At 39.8% G+C, this 20756-nt stretch overlaps 1 protein-coding gene across 9 annotated transcripts in view; it reads right to left on the bottom strand.

Moving 5' to 3' along the window:
* The window catches only part of UTRN (utrophin), a 587482-nt gene that overhangs the window by 311776 nt on the left and 254950 nt on the right, over nt 1–20756 (bottom strand). For all 9 annotated transcript variants that reach the window (XM_073337527.1, XM_073337525.1, XM_073337526.1 and 6 more), the window contains 5 exons: nt 20254–20338; nt 12731–12945; nt 11371–11488; nt 7826–8031; nt 5235–5389 (listed from right to left, as the gene is read on the bottom strand). In XM_073337527.1, the coding sequence (XP_073193628.1) occupies nt 5235–5389; nt 7826–8031; nt 11371–11488; nt 12731–12945; nt 20254–20338 (779 nt within the window). The remainder of the gene's footprint in view (nt 1–5234; nt 5390–7825; nt 8032–11370; nt 11489–12730; nt 12946–20253; nt 20339–20756) is intronic.

The raw sequence follows: 20756 nt of genomic DNA, 5'->3' as shown, positions 1-20756 counted from the left end.
ACTCAACATTTTTAAAAAATCTCATTTACCCATTACCAGTTATACATAGCACAGTATGAAACTGAATTTGATGATGTTTTTTCAAAATATGGACCAAATAAAAGTGAGTACTTTCAGTAGGACTCTCATTGTATAGGCACGTCTACCAGTAGCTGCTATCCAAAATGCTGCTACTAATTCAGTAAACTGTCTCTTCCCTCCAAGTCAGAACTAAACTAACACTCTCATATGGTGTCAATGGCAAAGTGTTCATGAAGAGGCTGCTGTTTAGAGGAGACATAAAAGCAAAATCCTCACCACTTGTCATTTTTGTATGTGTACGAGTTTCCCTGTTATTTTGGCCAAAATTCTAACCTTGTACATTTACATTCAACCTCCTTACATTCTCCTTAAATTTTAAATGAAGGAATGAATTTTCTTCCCCTCCTTCCTGCTGTACTATGCTGTGCAGTGTTTGCTCAATAGTATTAAGCAGTTGCTGTGTTTGAAGCTACAGGTGGCTGAATTTCAATAGTGGTTGAAATGATCCATAGATGCAAGACCTGATTTTAGAAACAAAAGAAGTTTCAGGTTACCAGTTCCCTTCAGGATCAAGCCCATGGTTTGTACATTAGTTTATTGGCACTCTGGAAAAGCATTGCATAAATGCAAAACAACTGTCATTTAAACGCAACAAGTCTAATGTTATATTTTTATAACTATTCTGTTCAAAGAAATATCACTTGAATAATCCCCATCTTTTAGAAACTAAGTGGTTCCTACACACTCCAAATTCCGGCTACTGCCAGATAAACTATTGACAGAGCAGTACCCTTTAATTTAGCCCTGCCTCCATGGCTTGATGCTTCTGGCTCTAGATCTGGTGGGAATATGCCTGAACATTTATCTTCTTATTGAGGAAATAATAATGGAATGTTAATTCAAAGGATAGGGTGCTTAATAAATATGTTGTCTAATAATAACGCAACACCCTCTAAAATTAAAGCAATGTAACTCAAAGAGAGTAAGAAATAAAGACGTCAAAGCAACTAGGAAGTCTTGACTTCAAAATCATTTTCCTCTGTAAGGATTTCCTTCACAAGCAAGGGAGTAAGTTTGAAAGTGAAATAGCGATGAAAACAGAACAGTCTGGAAATAAAGGTGGCTTTCAAAGAAACAGACAAGCTTCAAAGTATACCTTGACTTTAGCAAAGCTTTTGATAGTCTCCCACAGTATTCTTGCCAGCAAGTTAAAGTAGTATGGATTGGATGAATGGATTATAAAGTGGATAGAAAGCTGGCTAGATCGTCAGGCTCAACAGGTAATGATCAATGGCTCAATATCTAGCTGGTAGCCAGTATCAAGCAGAGTACCCCAGGGGTTGGTCCTGGGGCCACTTTTGTTCAACATCTTCATTAATGATCTGGATGATGAGATGGATTGCACCCTCAGCAAGTTCACGGATGACACTAAGCTGGGGGAAGAGGCAGATACTCTGGACCCTATCCCTACACCTCCAGCATGACCTATACAAATTGGAGGATTGGGCCAAAAGAAATCTGATGAAGTTCAACAAGGACAAGTGCAGAGTCCTGCACTCAGGATGGAAGAATCCCATGCACTGCTACAGGCTGGGGACCGACTGGCTAAGTGGCAGTTCTGCAGAAAAGGACCTGGAGATTACAGTGGATGAGAAGCTGGAGATGAATCAACAGTGTGCCCTTGTTGCCAAGAAGGCAAACGGCATATTGGGCTTCATTAGTAGGAGCATTGCCAGCAGATCGAAGGAATGATTATTCCCCTTTATTCAGCACTGGTGAGGCCACACCTGGAGTATTGCATCCAGTTTTGGGCCCCCCAATACAGAAAGGAGGTGGAAAAATTGGAGAGAGTCCAACAGAGGGCAACAAAAATGATTAGGGGGCTGGGGCACGGCTTATGAGGAGAGGCTGAGGGAACTGGGCTTATTTAGTCTGCTGAAAAGGAAAGAGTGAGCAGGGATTTGATAGCAGCCTTCAACTACCTGAAGAGGGGTTCCAAAGAGGATGGAGCTCAGCTGTTCTCAGTGGTGGCAGATGACAGAGTAAGGAGCAATGGTCTCAAGTTGCTGTGTGGGAGGTCTAGGTTGGATAGTAGGAAAAACCATTTCACTAGGAGGGTGATGAAGTACTGGAATGGGTTACCTAGGGAGGTGGTGGAATCTCCATTCTTTGACGTTCTTAAGGCCCGGCTTGACAAAGCCCTGGCTGGAATGATTTAGTTGGGGTTGGTCCTGCTTTGAGCAGGGGGTTGGACTAGATGACCTTCTGAGGTCTCTTTCAACCCTAATCTTCTATGATTCTATGAATCAAGACAATTGACCCAGATTTGTAAGCCTAAGAACTGGTGCACTGGACAGGAGGATGAGCTGAACTTTACACCTAATTTCATCACTTCAGGAATGATGGCCACTGCACTAAATTTTAATATCTCAAAACTTTCTGCTTGATTGAAATTGAGAGAAAGGACTATAACAGGCTTACATTCTATCACTTTCATGCTATTTGAACTAAAGCTGAAAACATGTTATTAAGTATGCTCTTCATATTCCAGCAGCATGATTAATATATCAAATGGTTTGAGAGTGATGATGTGGATAACCTAGGAATTTTCCGTTTTTCAGTTAGAAGAAAAACTAGGGCTTATGTGATGGCCTAGTGGTGATCCACACTGTTATAAAAAAGACTTAGATACTTTTCATTTCATTCTCAGAAACTGCAAATCCAAAACTAAAAGAAAAGAGAGAACTCTACCCTACACCGTAACCACCTTTTATGACAATACAGCAAGTGCAGTCAGACTCCAAGAGGAGTCCAAATCCAGTCATGAAAGGACAGAGTCTCTGACAAGGGTCTTCCAAGGTTGTGGAATCCATACTGGATGAAATTCAGACTTCCATAAAACTGCAGAAGTGACACTGGACTAAGGAGTCCATAGGGAAAAAAATATGTGAATTCTATTAGTAAAGCCATGATCAAGAACAAGAAAATCATTCCCCTTTTAATTTTAGGCTCTTCCCAGCCCGGCCCGAACACTAAATTCCATCAACTTGTTTTTCAGATTCATGCTAAAAATCAATACTCTGCGCAGGGGGGGGAGAATGTGTCAGGAAGAAACAACTGGGATGCTGAAGACATGGAATGTAATCCATTATTGAAGCTGTGAAGATACTGATGAATTACCATAGTTTTAGCCCTTGAGTATAAAAATGTTATTAGCCACTGTACAGCATATCCAATTTACACCACATCAAACTGGAGGGCTCAATCTCTTTAATGTCAATAGCTTTAAAATTAGCTGTTGAAAATTTAAAGTTCTGCTGGAATTATGTTTTATAGCTGTATTGTAATGCTATGCAGAACAGTGAGTCTTCCAGCTCAAGTAACTAAGGAGAGTCTTCCTGGTTTCTCCATGCATGAATACTGCCAGAACAGACCATGTAGCACTTCTAAAATGATATTGTAAGCATAAATCTTTATTTAACGCATAAGCCATAGAACTGAACTTTGTGCACAAAACAATCTCTTCCCCACCAATGCCCCATGTGAAGTAAGCCTCAGATTGTATGGTATATATGGCCTAGGTTGCCAATCACATATACAAACTGAGATTTTTACTTCCATTCTTTTTTCATTTGGGCAATTACAGTAACAGCCATAGGGATGACCCAAAATCCCAAATCTGAATGTGAATGGGTGATCAAAAAAGGACCTGATCCATGAGATCCTCAACACTATGAAGTGGCCCACACTATGGAAAAAAACTGGGCATCTCTGCCATAAACCAATGCCTTTTCCCACAGTGTGCCTGGAGCCATAGGAAGTTAGGTGCCCAAATCCCAGTGAACTTAAATGGGTTTTCAAACTCCTTTGAAAATTCCAGCATATCTCTCCAGACACATCTAAAGAGGGATATATTTTTGTTCTCTCTCTCTCTCTCAAATCATCATGTAAGATGAGCTACAAAGTTTTATGCCATTTCAGTTGTCATCTCTGGAAATAACCAGGAAAGCATTTGTATATATTCCATGCCACATCAAAAGTGCAAACTACTAAGGTAGAGTTTTCCCTCCCAGGAAGAGTAACAAGATTCTATACACTGCTTCCTTCATTACCTCTGATACTTACTGCATGCCACTGCAGTCACCTCCTCCTCTCCCATTAGGTCATAATGCCACTTATACAAAACTTTCATTATCCATCTCTCTCTTCTCATTCACTTTCAGCTACAAAAGCAGTTTCGTTGGTTGTCGTTATTTAAAAAGACTTTTTAAACACACTGAATTTTTCCCCTAATAATAATGATTCTCCCTACTGAATCATCATTAAATGATTGGGCCAGACAACTATCGTGTTTTAAAGCTTTTGATATTCAAAAAATATCAGTCATATACTATTCTTGTATCATTTGTCTGTCAGCTACTAAAAAATATAAAACAGGAGTTGAATGGAGATTTGATTACCTTTCAGGCAATATACACACATATATATGCACATATACACAAGTGGGACCATATTTTTACTGAAAGGAAGACTTTCAGCACCCAAGTAACTACATCTTTATCAGTGAGTGTAAATAAGTAAATTTCAAGCGGAGAATAATTTACTCTTCTTACAGCTCCTCAAGTTAGATACTCAGGTTGAAAAATAAAAGGTATCACATACGAGACCCACAAGAAATGACAAACTGGAGGCACTTCAGGAAAAGGATCACCAAGATCTGAAGAGGCTCATAGGAATTAACGTATGTCAGAAGACTGAACTGAATACATATAGACTCACAAAAAGGAAACTCGGAAACCATCTATAACTATCCAAAGGTGCTGATTTCAAAGAAGGGAAAGAATTGTTCCAAATGTTGCAGACACAAATGGCTAGGGGCAAAGAAATAAGACTGAACGAAGGAGAAATTGTGACTCTACATCAGAATTTATTTATTTATTTAACAAGAAGATCAATACGTGTATGGAAAAGTCTTCCAGGGTCAGTTATGGGAGTTCCCATAATGAGAAATACTCAAAAATAGACTCCTTCTGATATATGTGACTGTTGAACAGGGATAACCCTACATGCTACAGAAAATGAATGGGATTACATGACCTATGAGGGCCTCTCATATCCATGAGTTTATGTCCAATATTTTGACTATTTAAAACTGCAAGATCTAGATTTACCATGTACAATATTTACATTCAACAGAGCCTTGAAAAAGTTACCTTTGATTCAGGTTTATCCAAGATGTGTTTAAGTGATCAGTGATTTCTTTCACCTTCCTTGTGTCATCATCACTGTAGTCCAGAAGAAGTTTATTAGAGAGGTCATTGAATGCAGCCACAGTTATGTCCCCTTTACGCAGCTCTTGTATTAGCAGCTAAGGAGAAATTTCAGAATAAGTCAATAAAAATAAACAAGGCATCAGAGCAACCTTAAAATCAAAGTCTGATTTCTTATATTTTGAATTTTGTTAAATTATTGCACACATAGACTATAAAACGTTTATGTGTATATTTTCTTGTCTGACGTAAATCCCCTAATATTAAGGCACTACAAATTTCAGTTGATGCTAATGAACTATTCAAATAGAAATATGAGAGAAAAAACTTGCCAAAGAGAACAAGGGACTACACAAATTCTTTTCTGCATTTCATTGCCCATCTTTGCCAGCTGTTAAGCAAATACAGAGTAAAAATAAAGATGAACTTCAAAATCAAAATATTTTTCAAAAAGTCTGTTTTGTATAATTTTTCTCGCACTGTGTTCCACATAAAACCTCTAAAATATTATGAGACATGCACCTCCTGCCATTAAAAATGGGAGGAGCTGGAATTTTTCTTCAGGAGCTGTAGGCCTGTTCTCTTTATAGGGAATGATATGCCATACTTGGTAACCAAAGATCAGAAGAGCATAATGCACGCCTGCTTACAAACAAACCAATAATATGCTGCTGTACATTACATATTAACAACAGAGAACATAAGAGGAAAATTAAATTTAAAAAAGGTTTAACGTTAAGAGGACAAAGCTCAAACTGCAGAGTATATGAGAGAAGTGCATTATGAATGGTTATTCATAATGTGTGAATACATTAAATATATTTTTCCATAATCTAAACACATTTAGTCTAAACTCTTCATTTTGCATGCTTCACTCATGCTACATTATCCATCATGGTATATTTATTAACAAACATTTAAATTATGTCCTTTAACAAACAGTGAACCATTTTACTCCCACTGCAGATGGGTTTAACTCTAGTCCACTGCTCTAGCGTATCTGGTGGGCACTAACTCTAATATCCAGAAAGGGGGTTTAGGTGGCAGTACAAAAGTGAAAGGGGAATACTGACGGGGCTCTCATGCCTCCCTAGTTCTGGGTGCAAAGGATTGGAAATATATGTGCTTCACACAGTACAGGCACTGTTGATGCTTTTCACTGACAGAGAAGGAGCAAGGGCAGGAGATGCAGTTCTTGAATCCTGGAACTCTGGGCATAGTCCCAGGACTGCGGGATTGTCCCCAAAAGGGGCAAGGGAGTGAACTTATCCTATCCCAATTATAAGCTTACTAACTATAGACTTATTCTAATTAAAACTAGATATATACAAACTATTTATGAGTTTACTTTACAGATTATGCACTGAAGGAGGACACGATCCCAACTCAGGCCATGCAGCAGTAAGAAGGAACTGGAGAGGCGTCAACCCACACCACCCTTTATGCCCTCGACCAGGAGCGCAACGGAAGCTATTGCACATGTGTAGGTCAACTGACACTGCTCTGAAGTATTTCTGGACTCCAGCACATGGCATGCATGAGTACCCACATGTGGAATATACCCTCAAGGAGGACCAGCACTCAAGGAAGAATATTTGAATGCTTTTTGGAACATTTGATGAATTCTCACCACATTTTCTCCCGCCTCCAACCCAACTTTTATCTTAATCTCCTCCCCTTAGACTATTTTTTCTAAAATTACATACTGTCTCTATCCCTTCACTCCTCCACCCAGCCCAAGAACAACCCACATTGATTGAGTTTCCTCCTCACTTTTGATTGTGAACCTTTAGTTCATCTTGTCCTACTCCTCCCCTAGCCCTCTCTATCCTTCCTTGTATCAGAGAGGCATGGCCAATCTCTGAGACACTCTCATGTCCTATGAAGGTAGCAACCAGCCCTGAGGCAGTTGGATTTGCTAATGTACTACAATGGATTTACTGGAATATCAAAAGCAGGGTACCTGATGAGGGATAGAGAACACATTTATTCAAAGAGATTCATAATAAGAGGTCCTTAAAAGGACCTTGCACTCTGCATTTGGGGTGACAATTCAGGTCAATTTTGGAATCAGTTGGCCCATCTCTAATAATTACTTCCACCGTCTCCAGTATGACTAATAAGTTGCTGTGAAGTAACATGCACTATGTTCAGTGATTGTATGATAAGCTTGTGTCAGCACATTGCATTAATCCTGTGCTTAAGTAAGGGAATTTATTAGATGGAGATATTAAGTGAATGTGATACAAATATATCGGTTATATAAACATATACAGACACACTCGCACACGCACCATAAACTCACTACTTTTCACCAAACACGACTCTCGGGAATTCTGAACAAAAATAAACGTGGCTATTTAGAATATATAATTATATACAAACAGAGGTATATACTCAAACAAGCACAGAGAACCTGTCAAAGGATGTTATCAATATTGAATCATATACTTCTAAGTCAGAGAAGACCTTAGGCTGACCCAATAACTTCATACAGTCTGAGGAAGGAATTAGGAAGCATGAACAAATCTTACTTTGTTTTCAGAAATCTGTTTGATAAGTGTCTCTTTAGGAGCCTGCAGAAGCACATGCAGACGGATATCATACTGTCTTACGATTTGTTCCATTTCTTGCCTCTGCTCATCCCACTGCATGCTGTCAGAAAGCATGTATTTTAGCTGCTGCTGCCGTACCTCCACACCATGCTGAGTATTGTCCCACTGGTTCTTGACCTTCTCTACTGCAGAGGAGAATGCAGAAAGTTATAACCTGAAGTTCACATCCACTAGCCAGGACTTCCTTATCTATTGTTTCCTGTGACCACCTGAAATGGAGCAAACCACCTGTATACAGAGCTGCTGCAAGACCCATAAAAATACTTCTGCCGCACATCAGGAGTATTCATACTCGCAGAGGCAAGAGAAAAGGGCAAGTGGTTATACAGATTAGCCAATGGGTAAACAGTAGTGAACAGGGTTAGGAAGACTGTTTTTATTAATGCATATATAGTCTGTCCAGTACAGTGATACACAAAATAATGAAGTGTGGGTATAAGGCCACATCTACACTAGAAAAGGTTTGTCAGGATAACCATTGATAGCTGGCTAACCTTCCGAGCAAAGAGACAGCTTACAACTGCAAAAAAGCACTTGTGCCAATATAGCTTATACTGGCCTCTTGACTGCACTAAGCTATACCGGTCAATACGTTTTTATGCTGGTATAACTGCCTCCACACTAGAGTTTTTGCCAATATAGAAATATCACCCAAAAGAAAAAATAATCACATCCCTAATCTACATTACTATACCAAAAAAAGTTTCTAGTGTAGACTTGGCCTAAGTGGCTTTTACAATAATATACAATAATCATTCATTACAATGTATTTCCTTCAAATATTACCAGTCCAAGAGCTGTCAAGGAGATTTAGCTATGTTGAAAGTTAAAAGGGGGAGTAGCAAACCATTCTGTTACTAGAACTAGAGGTAAACAAAGAAAGAAAGGTCAGATTTTTCAACTGTGAAATTATAAAATGTCCTATTACTCTAGAATTTTGACCAGTTTTCATCATACTTTGAAGAAATATTTTCCTTTGCATTTAGAGTAAAGCTAGGCAATGTTCAGCACTAACTAACTATACCAGCCTAAGTTACAGGAGTGGCTCATAATAAGGTTCATACAGAACTCAGTTTCAGCCTTAACAAGGAGGAGACTCATCTCTCCTGAACACATTTAAATCCTGCCCATCTTGCTCACACAAATAACTCTCTTAAAATCAATTTAAGTAATAATTACCAACGAGTTATGTAAATAAAGCCTATAGTCGGGAGCATATTGTTCCACTGATTTTTAAGAAATCTATATAGAGTTTTACTTATATATTAATGGTAAGATATGGGTCTCTGTTATTTATCTACATGAGGCATATTTATTATTATTTTAAAAATAAAAATTCTTTCAAATCAATTAGGGTTTCTATGGACAGATTTAGAAACTTTCTGTGCATAGATAGGAAAACCACTGTCACAGCCAACCGAACAGATAACTTAAAGTTTGACAGTATCTGCACCAATTCTAAATGACATGGTAATTCTATTACAGTCCTTGCCATTTTCCTTCAGTACTGCTACTTCCATCACCTATGGATAGTATTGATTACATTGTTCTGTTGTATATCACACTCCTGAGCACATCCTGAGCACGGCTTTTATAGAAAAGATTCGCACTTATAATAATAGTGCCTCATGTACATAGGACAGATTTTTTTTCTAAAGAAAAATCTTGTGTACTTATTTCCTTTCTATTTCTAATGCTGTCTATTTTAGGTACTTACATGACCCCAGCTACCATAATATCTGAGCAACTCACAATCTTTACTGTATTTAACTTATAATACCTCGATCACCTTTGTTCTGATCTGTGGAAAATCAAATGGCCTGTATTCAACACAGATAATAAATAATACTAAGTATGCTTGATTCCAATTTATATTTGTTTATCAGCTCCAGGGGTATTTATTTTGCTGTTAAACAGATATAAGTGGGTATCAAATACACTTGGGTACTCAAGTCATTTTATTTTCCACATCTGAACAAAGGCAAAGAAAAGGGCCATATTTAATTTAATGGCACTTGTATGAATTCTAATCCCATATAAACGATTTCAAAGTATTCTAAACCATCAGAGTTCTCTTATCTGCATGAGGGCCTCTTTACTCATCCTTCACCAGTAAGAAATGGTACACTCAGCTTCACAACTCTCTCCCTGAAGAATGTTGACAATAACTTGTACCAGAAAAGCTATTGTATTGGTACATAAAATGTACTAGAGTCACCAACTGCAACCTGAGAGCAGCTTCAGGATGATTTCAGAATGATTTCAGTAGTGCTAAATTAGAGCTATGAAGAAAGAGCTCCAGCACCCCTAACAGAAAATAGAAAAATGTTACTATATTGGATAAATGTTAGGTTCAAAAGCAAACAGCAGTTGCTGATAAAAAAAAAATCAGTGATTTCATTAAAACAGCAGAAGCAAAAACAACAGAAGTGAAAATGGTGTAATATTCTGCACTGGCTAATGTACTGAAGAGGAGAATCTCCAGAGCATTCAGGTCTCCTCTGCAAACCTAGCTGAAAAAAAACTCCTGAGACAACTATCAACATTGGCTGTCCATTTAAACCAGGACCCAGATTTTTAAAAATATTTGGGCATTGTGGCGCTTATCGTTGCAATGCTTAACTTACTTAGACAACTAAATCTCATTTTCAAAAAGGACTGCCAATAGGATTTAGGTTACTAAGCATCTAACTCCCTTTTGAAAATGAAATTTAGTCTTTTAAGTCAGTTAAGCGTTGAAACATTGAGTGCAGCAATGCCTAAGTAGCTTTAAAAATCTAAGCCCAACTCACTGGCTCTGAAGTTTTTATGGCACATTATTACAGACAAGAAATATCCTTTCCATATTACAGATCAAGACATTTCCCCCCATTATATGCTCAATTTGACCCTCCACTCTTTATCTCTATTAAAGATTCTTTCCACTTTCAAACACACAACTCAATTATCTTGGCTTTTTCTTTTTTTCCTCCGATTCCCCAAACCCAACAAACAGGGACAAACACTATCAGAGTCTTTATTGCCCTCAGTTACAAAGTGTTGAGAACACAGCAGTTCATAATGAAATAAACAATACATTAATTCCTTTATACCACTGAATATGATGGAGAATAAGCAGGAAGAATTTTGCAAGCCGTTCTCAAGCCTTTCATGAGCTACTCTGTACTGAGCTATCCAAGATATCTCCCCTCCTCCCCCCATACTTAAGAAATGGACAGTAAAGAAGCAGGAACATTTTAATTAGTGATTAGTGATAAGTGTTTTTAAATAACACTGGGAAACTGAAAGTCACTTGACTGTTTTGACTGCTAAGTCCTACATGCGTACAAGCTAGTCTGCTATAATTAGGGAAAATGTTCATACTTTATTAAGAAAGAAAATAAAAGTTTATTTTAGTACAATGAAAAACTGATTATGCTTGCAAAAAAATATATATATATACACATATATGAGAGAGAACTTACATTTTTCTGTGATCACTGTCCTAACATCTGAACTGGAAGTTTTATTTTTCAAATTTTGAGCCAAAGTAAAAACAGAATCCAACTGAGGATGGCGCTGTTCTAAATCCTCCTTTGTTATCTGTAAGAATCAATATTAGATTTTTTTAATTACAAAATGCAAATTTTAACATTATAAAAACATTTTCTGGACTACATGCAGTTATGAACTTAAGACAGATTGTGCTTCTAGACAGCTGTTCCCATCTATATTTTACATCTACAAGTATAACTTACTTTCAGTGTCACGGTATCATAAAGCTACTTTATTTTGATTGGCTATTATTGAAGATTCTGAAGTGCAGATTAATCTATGTGAGCTACACATTAATTGGAAGTGAAACACAATATTTTCGGCTACCTCTTTTTTCTCTTTTGTAAATTAGTTTCTCACTATAAAACCTAACAAAGCTATTACTAAAGAGTAATCATTATTAAAGGGGAAAAAGAAAATCAGCCTGTTTGAGGTAATCAAAAATGTCTTGTATCCAAAAATGAGAGTATAACATGATTTTTGCAAAGTGCTGCCTAATTACTATACCAAGATGTAATGAATGCTATGAAGTTAAAAGAAAATCTTAACTTCTCTAAAGCTACTATACACTGAATTCTTCTTCGAAAAATTCTGACATTAGAAGTCACAATACAATGAGTTGCTCAGGGTTTGCCTAGTTTTTGGTCATGTTTTAACTCATATTGATTAATGTACAATTAACATAAGTAAAATGATCACAAATGCTAATGTAGACACTCACAGATATCTATGCCCAGTCCTGCCTCAGCCCCAGGTGGACTATGATCAGGAACAAACATTTGTGAGTGCCTAACATTAGCATTTACAATCGTTTTTCTAATTTAAAATTAAATGGAAATAAATTAACTTGCATTATAATACAATCTAAAATACCCTTATATTGCACAGATAACAGCATAGCTTTTTAAACTGACCAAAAGCTGATGTACTTTCAACAAAAGGCATATACCAGCAAAAGATTTTGGTAATGCCCCTACATATATTCACTCTACATACAGCACTTTTTCACAAAATCAGAAGGTCTAGGCATAAAAACAGTATGGCCCTGGAGCTGTAGGATATCAAGGGCTTAACAGGGGAAAGAAGAAAAACAATTTTAGAACTACAGTATATATAACAAATTTTTATTTCTCAAACAGTCATTTTCAAATAATTTTCACTAGCTGCAGTAAAGTACAATGATTTTCTCTTTGTTTCTTCCCTCACAGAATATATGGAAATTAAAAAAAAAAAAAAAAACCACTAAAGTTGTGTATTATCAAGATTACTAGTTTCTCCAGTGACACGTACTTTCATTCGTGCAATTGTACGATTGATCTCTTCTGCATTTCCCACAGTGACTATGTTCGACTTGAGCATCTGGTCAATCAACACCAGCCAATCAGCCAGTTCAGTTGTAGTTTTATCCAGATCAGCAGGTGCAGAAAGTTCCAAAGCCTGCTGAGTCTGTACAGGAGCTTCAAAGGGAGAGGATAGTAGCACCACGTTTTGGACAGCAGGATAAGCTGAAACAATAAATATAGTCAGCATTTTAAAAAATATTCTTTCCTTAATATTTAAAAAAATCAAGTCCAAAGTGACACTGGTAAGAACTACAAAAACCATGGCATTTTCTGCAAGATCTACAAATTCATGCCAATGTGTACAGAGAAAGAATAGCAACAATGACATCTGAAGCACCTTGACAACAGCACACACAAAAAAATCCTTCAGAGAACACAAAATACGTCACTTAATTTTACGCCAATAAAGAGTGACCCAATGATTCACATTAATTAGAAAACAACAACGGTTTCCAAAGAAGGAAATGTTGCAAAAATCAAACCTGAATCACGATTACTTGAGATACAATAACTTGCCGAACTAAAAATATCAGGGCCAAAGAAGAGTGCATATGCCCTGGACATGTAGATCTTGTTTCCAGTTGGGTAGGAAAGGGAACTACTGACCCACTCTCTGAAAGAGAAAAGTTACTTACCTTATAGTAACTGGCAGTTCTTCAAGATGTATAGGCCCTATCTCTATTTCACTGTAAGTAGGCATGCACTCCATGTACCTGGAGCTGAGAACGTTGAAAGCAGTGGCCATTGGTCCACACATACACCCTGACTCAAGCAGACCAACCGCCTCAAGTTCCTTCTCCACCATGAATCAGAGATGATCTGCGGCAGAGGGGAAGGAGGGTGGGTAGTGGAATAGATATATGGACCACACATCTTGAAGAACCTCCAGTTACTATAAGGAAAGTAGGACTTGTGGCACCTTAGAGACTAACCAATTTATAAGAGCATAAGCTTTCGTGAGCTACAGCTCACTTCTTCAGATGCATATCGTGGAAACTGCAGCAGGCTTTATATATACACAGAGAATATGAAACAATACCTATTCCCACCCCACTGTCCTGCTGGTAATAGCTTATCTAAAGTGATTTCCAGCACAAATCCAGGTTTTCTCACCCTCCACCCCCCCACACAAATTCACTCTCCTGCTGGTGATAGCCCATCCAAAGTGATAACTCTTTACACAATGTGCATGACAATTAAGCTGGGCTATTTCCTGCATAAATCCAGGTTCTCACATCCCCCCCACCCCCATACACACACAAACTCACTCTCCTGCTGGTAATAGCTCATCCAAACTGACCACTCTTCAAGTTAAAATCCAAGTTAAACCAGAACATCTGGGGGGGGGGGTAGGAAAAAACAAGAGGAAACAGGCTACCTTGCATAATGACTTAGCCACTCCAAGTCTCTATTTAAGCCTAAATTAATAGTATCCAATTTGCAAATGAATTCCAATTCAGCAGTTTCTCGCTGGAGTCTGGATTTGAAGTTTTTTTGTTTTAAGATAGCGACCTTCATGTCTGTGATCGCGTGACCAGAGAGATTGAAGTGTTCTCCGACTGGTTTATGAATTATAACATTCATAAACCAGTCGGAGAACACTTCAATCTCTCTGGTCACGCGATCACAGACATGAAGGTCGCTATCTTAAAACAAAAAAACTTCAAATCCAGACTCCAGCGAGAAACTGCTGAATTGGAATTCATTTGCAAATTGGATACTATTAATTTAGGCTTAAATAGAGACTTGGAGTGGCTAAGTCATTATGCAAGGTAGCCTGTTTCCTCTTGTTTTTTCCTACCCCCCCCCCCCAGATGTTCTGGTTTAACTTGGATTTTAACTTGAAGAGTGGTCAGTTTGGATGAGCTATTACCAGCAGGAGAGTGAGTTTGTGTGTGTATGGGGGTGGGGGGGATGTGAGAACCTGGATTTATGCAGGAAATAGCCCAGCTTAATTGTCATGCACATTGTGTAAAGAGTTATCACTTTGGATGGGCTATCACCAGCAGGAGAGTGAATTTGTGTGGGGGGGTGGAGGGTGAGAAAACCTGGATTTGTGCTGGAAATCACTTTAGATAAGCTATTACCAGCAGGACAGTGGGGTGGGAATAGGTATTGTTTCATATTCTCTGTGTATATATAAAGCCTGCTGCAGTTTCCACGATATGCATCTGAAGAAGTGAGCTGTAGCTCACGAAAGCTTATGCTCTAATAAATTGGTTAGTCTCTAAGGTGCCACAAGCCCTCCTTTTCTTTTTGCGAATACAGACTAACACGGCTGTTACTCTGAAACCTATAAGGAAAGTAACTTTCTCTTCTACTTCGAGTGCTGGTCCCTGTGTGTATTCCACTGTGGATGACTGATAAGCAGTACTCATATAGAAGGAGGGTACGAGGTTGCAGATGGCAGAGCCGAATGAAGGATTGCTGTTCCAAAAGATGCATCTACAGAGGAGCCTTGTACCAAGGCATAGCATCTAACAGAAGTATGGACTGAGCTCCACAAAGCCGTCTTACAAATATCAAGTAGAGGCGTTTCTTGAATCCATGCCATAAATGTTGCTTACGTTCTTGTGGAATGAACTCTTATCCCACGAGGAGGGGGAAGATTAGACAACTGATAGCAGAGCAAAATATGGCCAGAGATCCATTCTGAGATTGCTTGAGAGGATACAGCCTGACCCTTTCCATTATGGTGACAAAAAGTTTAGGGGATTTCCTGATTCTTTTCATTCTCTGCAGACAAAAGGTTAAGGCTCGCCAAACGTTGAGGGAATGGAGCCTCCTTTCTTCTAAGGTTGCATGAGGTTTTGGGAAGAATACATATAAGTGAATAGACTGGTTCAAGTGAAATTCAGACTACTCTGGGGTTGAATTTAAGGCGCAAATTTAATGAAACCTCATCCTTATGGCAGGATTGGCCATCAATGGCCCCTGATCACTAACCCTCCTGGCAGAAGTGATTACTACCAGTAATGAGACCTTCATGGACAGGAGAGACATGGAGCAAGAAAGCTAATGGTTCAAAAGGAGGCTTAGTGAGTACTGAGAGAACAAGGTTCAAGTTGCATTGAGGAACAGACTTTTTTAATAAGCGTAGGGGTTCTGATTTGGTCTTTCCAGAATCTGCTAGTCAGAGGGCATGCAAAGATCAAGTAGCCCTGTGAGGGCAGATGGTATGCACCGATTGCTGCCAAGCACACCCGTAAGGAACTGATGGACAAACCTGCTGTCTTCAAGGAAAGAATATAGTTCAGAATTAAAGAAATATCTGTGGCTTCTGGAGAAATAGGTCTGATGCACTCAGACAGAGAAGAGATTCCACTTGGCTAGGTAACAATTCCTAGTGGAATCCTTCCTACTATTAGAAAGGATGCTCTGTACAGCTTCAATGCACAATTACTCTAAGGACGATGCTCATTTAGGCTCTGAGATGTAGCAGACAAGGATCGGGTTGCCTGCTCTTGCCATTCCACTGAGTAGGGAGATTGGGAAGCATAGGAATAATGGTCAGTGCCTCAGATGACATGTGTAGGTGGTCTGGGAACCAAAATTATCTTGGCCAGTTGATGACATTAAGAATAACTCATGCCCTGTCCTGCCGAATCTTGCGCAAAACTTGAGGCCGTAGTGGAGGGAAGGCATAGTTCATATGATCTGACCATGGAAGATGTAGAGCATTGTCCTGTGAGCAGCAACCCAGGATTCCTCTAGAATGGCATATGTTACATTTTCTATTTATTTGGGAGGCAGACAGGTCCCTGGAGGGGGACCCCTCCCCCGAGCAAAAATATTGTTTACCACAGAGTTGTGAAGCACCCATTCATGATCGACCACAAAGTGTCAGCTGAGAGTCCGTTAGCACATTCTGGTTTCCTCGGAGGAGGACTGCCAACAGGGTAATCTGATTATCAATACACCAGTTCCACAGACTAACTGCTTCTGTGCACAGAGGGGTGGATCTTGCTCCAACCTTTTTGTTGATGTAAAAAGACTGTTGTGATGTTGTCTGACATTATATGGGGATGGTGACCCTGCACAAATGGGGGAATGCTTTTGCAAGCCCTTTGAACTGCTTGTAGCTCATGGACTCTCGAAACATCCAGGGGCCTCGCACTGCACTGTTGTTCACATGAGCTCCCAACAGGGATGTGTTGGTAATGATTGTCCTGTCCCATGTGGAGGCAAGGAAGGGAACGCAAATGCACAGCTGGAGGGGATTCTTCCACTATGACAAGGATGACATCCTTTTGCTGGGAACAGTCACTATGGTGCTCACAGACTGTTGGTTTGGCAAGTACATAGTTTGAAGCCACGCTTGTAGGCAAAACAAAGGTGGAGTCTAGCAAAAGCTGTCACATACGTGCATGAGACCATAAGTCTTAAGGGAGAGAGAGAGAGAGAGGGGTCTTGACAGGCACTCTGTGGCTGGCGATGAATCTGTCCCGGAAGTCACAGATTCTGGGATTTTATGAGATCTCCGTGACTTCTTGAAAATTCCAATAATTCAATCCAGGGTGGCAGGGCTTGGGCTCCGTCTTCAACAAATCCGTGATTTATTGTTTATTGCCTGTGTCCTGTCTGTGACTTTTAATAAAAATACTCATGACAAAATTGTAGCCTTAGTTATGATCTAGTCTATGATAAAGTTCATAGCTTGAAAAAGCTCCGTCAATAAAATCCACAAATTTCGAACAATTCAGGAAGTCATACTTTCCCTGTAGCGCTTGGTAACTGGCTGTCCTGAACCACAGGCTAGAAGAAGAAAAGGACTTTCATTCCCAATAAGTTGAGACATTTGCCCTCCTTATCAGTCGGGGTAGATCAGGGTTGTTGCCTAGATCACTCTGCAGTGGCTAAAGAACAAGAAGTATGGTGAGAGAACAGGAATTCTGCCTCTTTGACAAGGCCATAGTGCCCTTTTAGGTATGGGGGTGCAGGTAGCTCGGATATTCCAGAGCACTCTAGCTGGTTCCAGGATGGCTTCATTAACTGGAAGGGATATTGTACTGGAGCATGTCCAAGGGCTTGGTTTAAGGATCCTGAACATTCTCGAGGAATCTGCAGCTCCCCTACAATTCTTTGGAGTTCCTGGAATTGATTATAGTCATCATGGGGAGATGGAAACAGAGTTACCACCATGTCTGGCACTTAAGATGGCAAGCTCATCGGATCTGATGGAAACACTGGATCCGGTGCATACTCCTCCTCAGTAGGGTTCAGGGGCAGCACCAGTTGTCCCCTCAAAAGGGAGGGGAGGGATGACTCCCTAGCAGACGAGACCAACAGGATGGCACTGGTCCGATGGGCGCCAGTATGGCCAAAAGGATGGGTCAAATGGGGGTCATGGTGGTCAACAGTTATGAGGTGCATGGTAATGTGAAGGTTGGTCACAAGTTGGCCCAGGATCTTCTGACTGAGAAGGTTTGTCCTGGAGAAACAGGGCATAAAGGTTCATTGGGCAATTCAGAATTTCCCAAAGAAGAAAAAAAATTGATTCCAGTTCCATAGGTAGTGCCCATGGTGCTGCTGGAGGAAAATCATAGCCCAGAGATGGAATGGGAGACAAACTCCTTCCAAAGGCCAGCTTCTGTGGTGGAGTTGTAACCCTCTCAAAAGGGAGGGAACCAAAGAAGTGGAAGTCTCCGGATCTGAGAGCGCGAAGATGTCCTCAGGAGGAGAGTAGGTCTCAGCTCTTCCCAAAGTGAGAGGATTCTTGTGTGTCTGAACCACTGGAGCCACAATAAAGACAGTCTGTGCCACAACTGTTGCAGATGGTACCATGGGTGGCCAACGCTCTCAGCAATATATCTTCATCAGTACCACCAGACCACGATCTGCTGCCAGTGAAGCCCTAGACTTCTGAGCTTTCTTATCAAGCCTCTGAGACTTAGTACGTTCCAAGTTCTCCTGGGCTGAGCTATTACTCAGTTTAGGCAAGATTGGATCCGACTTCTTCTAAGTGGATTTGAAGGAAGACTTAGCCTCTGGTTTATGAGAATGCTTCCTGCTCTCCCACAAGACCCTACCAAATGCTCTGTTGGAGCACACTCCTTCACTCCTGATTTGGCAAACTCCTTGCTTAGCTTGGCTCATGCATAGGGGACTGTGGTTAGGGGTTCCCTAGCCGTGATCATATTGGGCCACACGGTGCATCAGGAGGCAAAGTTCTCACCCTTCCCGGGAACAAATGGCAGATACTGCACCCTGCTGCAATGTGGGTTTCCCCAAGGTGTACAAGGAGCATTAGTGGTCATCGCTGACTGAGAAGGATCATGGGCAGGAATCACAAGTTTTGAAGCCCAGAAACCTGGGCATAGCCTAGTATCCAACCCAGACCACGCAGCAGTTAGAAGGAACTGGAGAGGCAGTCAGTCTACCCTGCGCTTTGTCTCTTCACACAGAGGCAACAGGTGAGCCGGGTGAGACACTGCTTTCAAAATTCTCTGGCTCCAGGCCCATGTGTACCCATAGTGGAATACACATACATACCAGCACTCAAAGAAGAACTGAAGTATTTCTTCCATTATGGCTAGGTCCAAAACTAGTACTTTTGGTGGAAAACCACAAGATCTTTAAAATTCTCAACACAGAACTCACCTCAGACACAAACAACTTAGCTACTGCTTAAGGTCTTGCACAGATTTAGCAATTTACAGCTTGGCCTGATGTCTGGTTGGATGGAGCAGAAACAACAACACTTCTAGTCTGGTCCCCATCCCTTCTTTCAACACTCAAACCTGGTTACATTGAGGGCTCCCAATCTTACAAGTCAGGTGGCTTAGGGATGTGCATATTTTAAAACAAACACTTCAACGCATCACCAGATCACCTTCCAAAAACTCCACAAATTACAACTGCTCTTGGTTTACTTAGTTCCAAAAACAGATAACAAGTTCATCAAGCAGAAGTTCAAACCATGGAATTTTGCCTTCCAGTAACAAAAATTATGAACCATTGTTCACCTAACAGTCTTGATTTCAACTCAAGTCAATACAGACCCTTGACAGGTTGAGATTATAATAAAGTGTTTTGCTCCATTTAAGTTTTCCTTGGTAAGGAATTTTGAAAAACATTATGAATCCATTTACTTAATTTCAGATTGTAATCTCTTTCAGGCAGGGACTGCATTTGTTGTGTGTTTGTACAGCACCTAGCACAATGGGTTTCTGGTCCATGGTTGGGGTGCCTAGGCGCTATGGCAATACAAACAACAAACAAGCAGTTTTATTAATCAACAGTCAACTCTCAAGCAACAACAAAAAACTGTAACCTGTCCTTTTCCCCAATTAAGTGCTCCAGTGTTGCCAATAATATAAAAGCAGTCCTAAATACAAGGATGCAAAACCTTCATATTATAATCTCCACTTCACCCAAGTTAGTACAATTATTATTTTTTTTACTGCAAACAGGATTAAACTCAGCCAAATTAGACATGACCGTAAAATATGTTTTCTGCTCATCACTCACCAGAAGGCTTTGCCTGTGTCACAAGATGGAGCTGCTGAACATATGCCTCGAGTTCTCTCACTCTGTCAGGTACCTCTTTGAACAACTATAGCACAGAATGCAAGTGAAAAAAATACCCGTAAGAATGTTTTTAACAGCTACAAAGAAACACTTATTAACATAGCTAAACTACTGATCACAAAATACACAAAAATACTAACGCTATGTTTACAAAGAAGATTTCTTTAGACAGCAAACAAAGCATCATAGAAACCGATCATTTAATAACCACAAGCAATGTCACCCTGTGCTCAAGTTTCGTTTTTATATCTATCTATAGTGTAGTGTTTTATATATGAGTATGTCTGAGTTAAGAGTCAAACAGAACAGAATTTAGAGACAGGTCAAAGACCCTCTTTTCCGCCCAAGTACCCAAGCTGTGACCCATTCACTGCTAGTTGAGATATTAGCAGAGGCACACAAGATGTACCATAATATGAGGTGAGGTTTTTTTAAAAATTTAA

The sequence above is a fragment of the Lepidochelys kempii genome, chromosome 3 (assembly GCF_965140265.1).
Source record: "Lepidochelys kempii isolate rLepKem1 chromosome 3, rLepKem1.hap2, whole genome shotgun sequence".
NCBI lineage: Eukaryota > Metazoa > Chordata > Testudines > Cheloniidae > Lepidochelys > Lepidochelys kempii.
This window is presented reverse-complemented; position numbering and strand designations above follow the sequence as displayed.